Here is an 8,611-nt window from a genome sequence, read left to right on the forward strand (position 1 = left end):
CCCTATGATTAAACGGAGTTTGAAAATGAAGTGGTAGCACTTGGCACTGAGTTTCTTTTGTTTGTTCCCAACAATGTTCATGAAGAGAGAAGGTAGCACATGGCCAACATGGTAAGAATATTCATCCTGTGTCTTAGGACGTGTGAACTGTGGCCTGTAGGTTCTTTGCCATATTTGGGGTGTGCAGAAAGAAAACACACATGCAGGAGTTTTCCAGATGGCAGCTGTGTAACAGTGCTGCCTTTTAATAAACTTTCATGTAAAATAATTTGTGTATGAAACCTATGTGTCAGTTTACCTTCCTTCTACCCAATGTTTACTTTCAAGAGTTTTTTTGTTTTTGTTTTTTTTAACTAGCCATGGACAGTGAAACACCTGGTGGTTCCAGTGTTGAAATTTGTACTTTAGTAGCTTGCTGAAATTCATTTTTAAAGACCAAGATCCAAGCTTTGTTTTTAGCATGTTTCTCCTTTCTCTGTCTTAGATTTAGTGGTTGAAGGACTGAGGTGTGTAGCTTTATCAAGAGACCTTTGCCATAAGTTTCTGCTGCTGGCTGAATCTAACACAGTAAGAGGAATAGAAACCTGTGGGATCCTCTGCGGAAAACTGGTACGGTCTCATTTCATCTCTGGAATTCTTTGAGTAGCACTGGCTTCCCCACAATAGGAAGAGCAGGGTAGATGGGGGGGGGGAGAGAGCTGTGAATATTCTGAAATTAACCTTATACAATTAACTCCCTTAGACTACTGCCAGTATTCATGAATTCAGCTTTCTAAAAAATGAACTCTAAAATCGCAGAAACACCGTAAAACTCTGTTAGAAAAATGACAGATCACAAATTAAGATGCAAGGAACAGTGCTCACCATGGAGGTGGAGAGAGGGTGGCCTTTTTAGAAGGATGGGAAGGCCAGCAGGCCCAGGGGATGACAGCGTCTCACAGCCCAGGGACCTAAAAACCCCAATCTTTACTTCAAGACCCTTTATTTTCCATACTTACCTTTCCCCAAGGAGAATGATGTGTTTCTTCTTTCTCTTTGCTTAATTGTAAAAGCCACTGGTGACTTTTAGATAAAAGTCCTAATTCTTTCATGATTCTTACATACAATTAATAAAAATTACACACTAGCCCCTAAAATTCTTAGGAATACCTTTCAGTAGCAGCACGCATTTGCTAACTTAGTCTCTGTCCCTCTAAAGAAACCCAGCCTTGCTCTGTGGCTTTATTTGTTAATAATTATTCATTGCTCTCCTAATTCCATTTGTTTGTTTTTTTTCTTCAGAAGATATGGGTTTCAAGCCCTAAACAATGTATGCCCAAAACTTTTAGCACTCAGTTTTTCTGTTTGTTTTTGGATTGTGACAGTGTGTAGTGAGGGGCGTTACAGGTAGTGAGGTCTGCTAGCGGATAATGAAGCACCCCGCGTCCTGTTCAGATGCTTCCTCTGTCAGAGGCTTATTTCTTTGGATGATTGTTTTCTAGACACATAATGAATTCACTATCACCCACGTAGTCGTACCAAAGCAGTCTGCAGGCCCAGACTATTGTGACGTGGAGAACGTTGAAGAGTTATTCAGTGTTCAAGATCAACATGGTCTCCTCACGCTGGGCTGGATTCATGTACGTTTGGCCTTTCCGATTTCGGTTTGTTTTTCTATGGTGTGTTGTTTTCTTCACACAGGAATTTAGCTGAATTTAAGTAGCTTCTTATTTTCATATTTTCCTGGAGGTAATAAGTATCATGATACTAAAGCATTTTATTCAGTGCTGAGCTGTATATAAATCTGTCACATTTTTTAATACATGACAGTGGGTCTTCCTCATATGAATTCAGATAATCTAATGGATAGTTAGCCAGATTCTTAACTGTGCAATAGGCTCCTTTTTTTTTTTTTTTTTTTTTTTTTTTTTGCTGTGGGTTGAAATTAGATTATAAACCTTTTTCGCATGACACTTCTTTTAAACAACGTTTGCCTATACCAAAGATGGCCGCACACTCCAGTGCCCTGCCCTACACAGCAGAAGCGTATACATAAAATGGCTGGGGAGTCCGTAATTGACTTCATGTGATGCTCAATATTAAAGGAAATAATGCCAATGAATTCCTTAACATTTTTAGAGGCTCAGAGAAACTATGGTTTGTTATTAATTAAGGTAGTCTGCTTTTCTTTTTCATAGTTCAAATTATCTAATGTTTTTTTTCTAGTTAGTTATATACAGCTCAATCTTGGACACTGTATTTATGAATCTATGGTAAAATACTGAGACCAGATCATTTACCGAGAAGAGAGGTTTCATTCTTACAGTTCTAGGGACTGGGAGAAACATCAAAGTCTTAGCACTGGTGTCCAGTGAGAGCTGGTTTCTGCTTCAAGGCAACATCTTGGTGCTCTGTCCTCAAGGTGGAAGAGCCAGAGAACACCCCCTCACCCCTTCTGCGGGGCTGCTATTTGTCACATCCTTAAAGGACACACCTGTCACTGCTGTCTCTTTGATGAGGTTCCCCTACAGAGTGCCAAGGGGATGCCATCATTCTAATGATAGCAGACAGAGACACGTCGTCTCATTAGCATGGGATGGAGGCCAAAAAGTTCGAAGGCACAATCTGGTGCCACCAATGGACCCTAAAGAATGAACAGGGATTGTTTTGCATTTTATTTGTTTGTAGGAAAGTGCCAGGCAGGAGCAGTGTGGGTGCGCACACACACACACACACACACACACACACACACACTTTATAATTTAGGAGGGTGGAGATGCCACTCATGCTCTGCCTTTAAGTCACTCAATCTTAGTCAGGACTGCTAACTCCTTATTTCCAAGTTCTCTCATTGACTGAATGAAGCTAATGAGTTCTCACACTGATCTGATGTAATTCGTGAACAAGATAGCAGACGAAAGCCCTTTGAAAAGTCAAAACTACCCCTCGGGTGTGAGAACTTATTTGTAAAAAAGAGCAACAAAACTTTCTAGTCATCTATGAGGTTTATTTAATAATAAATACTGTACCTTACTGTTGGATTTAAATGGCTGCTTAAAAGTACTGAGCCTAACAGAATTTATGTACATAAAATGTATTTTAAAATGCAAAATATGTGGTAGCACAGAAGGCCTGGGGAGATGAGTCAAGTACTTATGTACATGTACTTGCTGCATAAAAATGAAGACCTGAGTTCTGAACCACGGTGCCTACCTAAAATGCTGGACCTGCAGCATGAGCCTAGATCCTAACGCTGAGGAAACAGAGGCAAGCAGATCCTTGGCAACTGCTAGGCAGCCAACTTGGCCATGTTCGTGAGCTCCAGGTTCAATGGGGGAAGACCGACTCAAAAATAAGGTGGTGAGCAATAAAGGAACACACCGGATGTTAACCTTTAGCCTCTATATGCACGCACACACATAAACATGTGCATATACCACTCTACTATGCAAACATGCTCATACACATATGTGCACACATACTCGTACACATATGTGCACACACATTTACAAGCTGTATCAAGGAGATTATAACTAAAAGTGGTAACAGTTTTTAAAATTATGTATGCAGGCCAGTCACTGTTCTCCTTGATAAAAATTTCCAAATTAGAATCAAACGTTTTCCTGACATATGCCGTGTCTGTTGTGTACACCATAGTGAATTTAAGTTGTTTAAATTACAGATTTGCCATCATTCTAAACTGTCAGTACTTTAGATTTAAATTGGTTTTATAGTATCAAGCTGTTGGGGCTGAATGAAAATACACAAATGCTACATTTCTGAAGCTCAAAGTCGCGCTGGTTTTTATAGCACATAATAACTAACAGCAGCTAATACCAGGCTGGATCTTCCAGACAAGCTTCCTCTCAGGAAGGAAGTCTGAATCAGGATCTGACAGACCTGGATTTAAGTTTTAAATGTCCTGGCTTGACTGACTAATTTGACTTCCAGAAGTTACTGTGCTGTTTATCTCAGTCATCTCCTTATCTACCCAGGAGTGGGGGTGAGGGGTTAAAACAGCACAGACCTTAGTGAGAACTCTCTGTCATAATTCATGGGAGGTGATTTGTTTCCTGCTTAGTACTAAGTTCCTTTGTAATAAATGGCATTTACTGCTGCTGCCACTACCATCACCATCACCAGCATCACTACCACCACTATGAACATCACAACCACCATCAATACCACTACCATCACCACCACCACCATCACCACCACCACCACCATCACCGCCACCACCATCATTTTCCTTTGCGATGGGAGTACCATGCTTCCATGGGAGAGACGCCCTCATGTTGAGGGTTGGCCTGGTGCTACGTATTTTGAAGTTAATTCCTGGCCCTCAGGATCTTGTTCCTGCACAGACACATTCTCATGTACACCTGTCCTTGTTGTGTGAACCTTGGTCCATCTAATTTAAAGCTGATTGGTTAATAAAAAAAATTCTGAAGCTTGGGATTTGGCAGAAGAAAGGGAGGTGGAGTTCAGGGCTCTCAGGCTGGGGTCAAGGGACCATAAGGAGAGGAGGAGAAGAGGATCAGAGGAGAAGGAAGCAGACCGGAGCCATGAGTTAGCGTGGGATGGGGGAGATGGAGAACATTAATTAGTATTTTGGAGCCATGGATGGGGGACAGCTAGAGATTGGGCCTGGGAGGTAAAGTTAGTTCAGAAGGTTAATATCTGCCATGCCCCAGGTAAAAGCTATTTTATAAAATACAGCAGGTGTCTGTCTGTATTTGATAGCAGGTTAGATAATACCACTGTAATAATTACAGCCTGATAGTAAACGTTTATTAGGTCACACCATTTGAAATTACCACACATCTTCATGAGCATAGAAACAGCTCCTTGAGGCAAAAATGAGGGGCATGGGTGCTTCCATGGATGCATTTGGTCTGAAATAAAGTGATGGGCATAGTAGCTTTTCTATGACAACCTGTTACGGCCTCCACAGCACCACAGTGCCTTAGAGCATAGCTTTCATTCTGCCACGGCATAGACTGCTCTTTTTTAGTCAGAGAAGGTATTCCCCGGCAGAGGAGAAGCTGTCAACCCTCTCACTCATTTCTCCACTAAATCTCGGCATTTTGTCCATGAGACTTGTGGGCCTGTGGCTCTACAGCAGGTTGACTCTCGAGCATAGACAGGATTTTGTTTCTATTCTCTTTTCTCTCTCGGCATTTTCAGTAGCTAAGCTTGATGAGTCCCAAACGCCACCAGCAACGTGTAGATCCTCTTCTCCTGTTTGAAAGGATGAGCTCTAGGCAGTCTACGTGTCGTGCTATATTTAATTCTAGAAGAATACAGAAGAGTCCAAGAGCCTGGGTTGCTGATCTCCACGGTCAGGTTGCTTTATCTTTCCAAGTCTAGAGATCTTTGCATGTGCACTGAGATAGCCGGATTCTTACCTCCTTAGATTAATGGAGGATTGATCGATTTAAAGCCTCTGGCCAGAGGAGCTGTCTCACTCTTTCCCAGAAGGAAAGCATAGTCACTGCTAGGAACTTTGTTTATAGTTATTCCAAACCAACAAGAATATGGTAGGAAAAGAAGAATTCCGTCAGCCCTCCCCAATTAATTTGTATTTGTGTGTCATGATTATTAGTGCTAAGTAGCAGCAGTAAGTGTAAGTAAGTAGTGAGTCGCTGTAGTAGTGTGATGTGTGCAAGCACAGGTGTCCGTGTGTCACGGCACACATGTGGAAGTCAGGGGACAGAGTTCAGGGATCAGTTCTCTCCCCACCACGGGTTTCAGGGGTCTAACCCATGCCATCAGGCTCGCATGGCAAACTACCCACCGAGCCATCCTACCAGCCCTCACCAAAACACGTTTTTCATGTGCATTAGCTTAGTGAAAGCTACAGGAGAAGTTTGAAGCAGAGCTTCCCTAAAGAGACCGTCTTCCTTCCTGTTTGTAGACACACCCCACACAAACTGCGTTCCTATCCAGTGTGGATCTTCACACTCACTGTTCCTACCAGCTGATGTTGCCAGAGGCTATTGCCATCGTGTGTTCCCCAAAGCATAAAGAGTAAGTATGACAGGAGGGCTCTCCAGAGTCCACCATGCCGTGGTCCTTGTATATGAGGCCCTTAGGCAAGAGATGGGCTGTGTAAGCTAGTACCTGTAACTCCATAATATTTTTTTTTATTTTTATGTATTTATTTTTGTTTTCTTTAAAGTCCTTTTAAAGGTGAAGTTCCTAGTTCCCCTTCTTCTAGTGTGATGACATGTATCAGGGATGCTATCCACGTGACCTTTGAAACCATATTTCTACTCTTCTTTGTTCTTTCAAAAAAAAATTACTAGCCTTGCTCATTTACCTCCAAAGCTTTCCTAATTTGGGACTACAAATATTATTGTGTAATATGTTAACGCAAAACGTAAGTCTTATCTTGAAAAGAAGGACTTTATTCTTGAGCCAGATGCGAGTAGTGATGGTCTAGGAACATGGATTCAAGTTCCCCCGAGAGATTTACTTCACCATGGGAGTAGTTCCGTGAGATTTTATTACCCACAGAACAAAGCTAGTTATATCACGGCATTTACTAAATACATCGGCAAAAACAGCATGTAGAATGGTGACAGCAAAGCAGGGGGAAAACAACTGTGCTGTAGGGATCACATGTTGTTTGGGGACACTTGTAACTTTTGGATTAGTGAAAGGTCTGTTAAGAATATTTTCCAAACCTTGTGACAGTCCTAACCACAAAGGTGGGGCAACGAATAGTTTTTAAGGAAACAAACAAACAAGCAAACAGCAAAAAATAATTGGGCCCTTCTCTACAATATTCGAACTCTCCACCATCAACACGTTTGGTTCATGTGGCCTTGCCTTGGAAATCTTTTAGCCCAAGAATGGCTTTTCACTTTCTGGAGACCTCTGTTTACAAGTAGCTGGAATTTTAAGAATCAGGCAGACATTTTCTGAGGCCTGATTCCACCTGAAAGTTAAAGGATACATGGATACTGTGATGCCAACTTCTACATCCTTCATACTCACCTGCCGTCCACTCACATGCAGAGGACACTAGAAGATAGTCTCAATGACATGTTTATCGTAGAGCCCAACCCTGCCACATCCCTGATGATTGACGCAAAGCACACTGACATTAGGACAGAAATTAGAACTATCTGATCTGGTAAAGAACACCTGTATGACCTTTCATGTAGGGTCTCCACAGTTCAGCTACCCGTCCCCTGGGGTCCCCTATGTACTTGGAGATCAGTGTTTCTAAAAGTCGTCATGGCAGAGCTAGTTGTAAAAGTCAAGGGGTGGGGGGCAGGGGTTCGTGGTTTGTGTTTTCTTCCTCCATCCCATTTGAGGAAATGTACCTGTTTATGTCTTCTGAGATGGTCCTAACTTTGTGCTTATTTTCACCCTTATATTTAGCACTGGCATTTTCAGGCTCACCAATGCTGGCATGCTTGAGGTTTCTACTTGTAAGAAGAAGGGCTTTCATCCTCACACCAAGGACCCCAGGCTGTTCAGTGTGAGTAGACATCATGGATGATGATGATGGTGGTGGTGGTGGTGGTGGTGATGGTGATGGTGATTAATACAGGGTCTTTCCATGTAGCCTTGGAACTCACACAGACCACACTACCCTCAAACACACAGAGAGCCACTCCTCTGCCTCCTAGGAGCTGTGATTAAAGGTGTACACCGCGATGCCTGACTCAACCCCAGTGATTATTTTCACAGATGTTCAACGTGAATAGGCAGCAGAAATTATTCTCAGTGATGATGTTTATGTTATGTTGGCTCTAACCCAATTCAGCAATATTTATAAAATCCAGAAAAAAAGGAAGAAAATCAATATACCTTCCCTAAAGAAGAACGCACATTAAACCTTATTATGTAACACTGGTTTTCTTTTTTTTTTCTAGATATGCAGCCATGTATTAGTAAAAGACATGAAAACGACTGTGCTGGATCTGAGGTGACATGCTCCAGATACAAGCCCACCCGCACCAGATACCTGCCATGGATATGTGTCGCTGCCGAATTTCTTATGATGTTTCCAGAAGTGACTGATATTTTATATTTATATATTTTAGACCAAAACTTTGATATTTATTGTTCTTGCACATTTTGAAGTTTCCTTTTTTTGGGTTGCTGTGTCTCAAAAGAGGCCCCATGATGTTCAGTCTACGTCTATTAATGTACCCAAAGGAGATCATCAGAAATAAATTGTGCTGCAAGTAACAATGTCTATCTGTAAAATTTTATTTAGAATCATTTTTTTATAGGTATGAATGGTGTGTGTGTGTGTGTGTACACCACATGCGTGCCTGGTGCCAATAAAGGTCAGAAGGGGGCTTTGGATCCCCAGGGACCTGAGTGACAGGCAATGGGAGGCAAGCCACCCATTTTTAAAAGTATATTCTTTTAAAAAACAAACTGAGAAAAAAAATACACCTTCTAAAACACACACATTTTGAAGTACATTAAAGTTAAATAATGCACAAGTCTTGGTGCAGATTAAAAGTCATACACGAACATTCAAGCATAGCTGTATGCTTTAATACAAAAAAAAAATGTGATTTTAATAAATTCTTTTTGCTTGCCAAATCTTAAATACATGTAAAATTGTTTTGTTTTTACCTATGAGGTTATCTATACGTATAGT

At 41.4% G+C, this 8,611-nt stretch overlaps 1 protein-coding gene across 7 annotated transcripts in view; it reads left to right on the forward strand.

Annotated features, from left to right (window-relative positions):
- Stambpl1 (STAM binding protein like 1) overlaps positions 1 to 8,190 on the forward strand; it is a 51,134-nt gene extending 42,944 nt beyond the window's left edge. For all 7 annotated transcript variants that reach the window (XM_021657980.2, XM_060388439.1, XM_060388446.1 and 4 more), the window contains exons 7-11: positions 485 to 609; positions 1,482 to 1,619; positions 5,897 to 6,009; positions 7,372 to 7,471; positions 7,869 to 8,190. In XM_021657980.2, coding sequence (XP_021513655.1) covers positions 485 to 609; positions 1,482 to 1,619; positions 5,897 to 6,009; positions 7,372 to 7,471; positions 7,869 to 7,925 — 533 coding nt within the window. In that variant the 3' untranslated portion in view covers positions 7,926 to 8,190. The remainder of the gene's footprint in view (positions 1 to 484; positions 610 to 1,481; positions 1,620 to 5,896; positions 6,010 to 7,371; positions 7,472 to 7,868) is intronic.
- Positions 8,191 to 8,611: the final 421 nt, after the last annotated feature.

This window comes from Meriones unguiculatus, chromosome 1, assembly GCF_030254825.1.
Source record: "Meriones unguiculatus strain TT.TT164.6M chromosome 1, Bangor_MerUng_6.1, whole genome shotgun sequence".
Taxonomy (NCBI): domain Eukaryota; kingdom Metazoa; phylum Chordata; class Mammalia; order Rodentia; family Muridae; genus Meriones; species Meriones unguiculatus.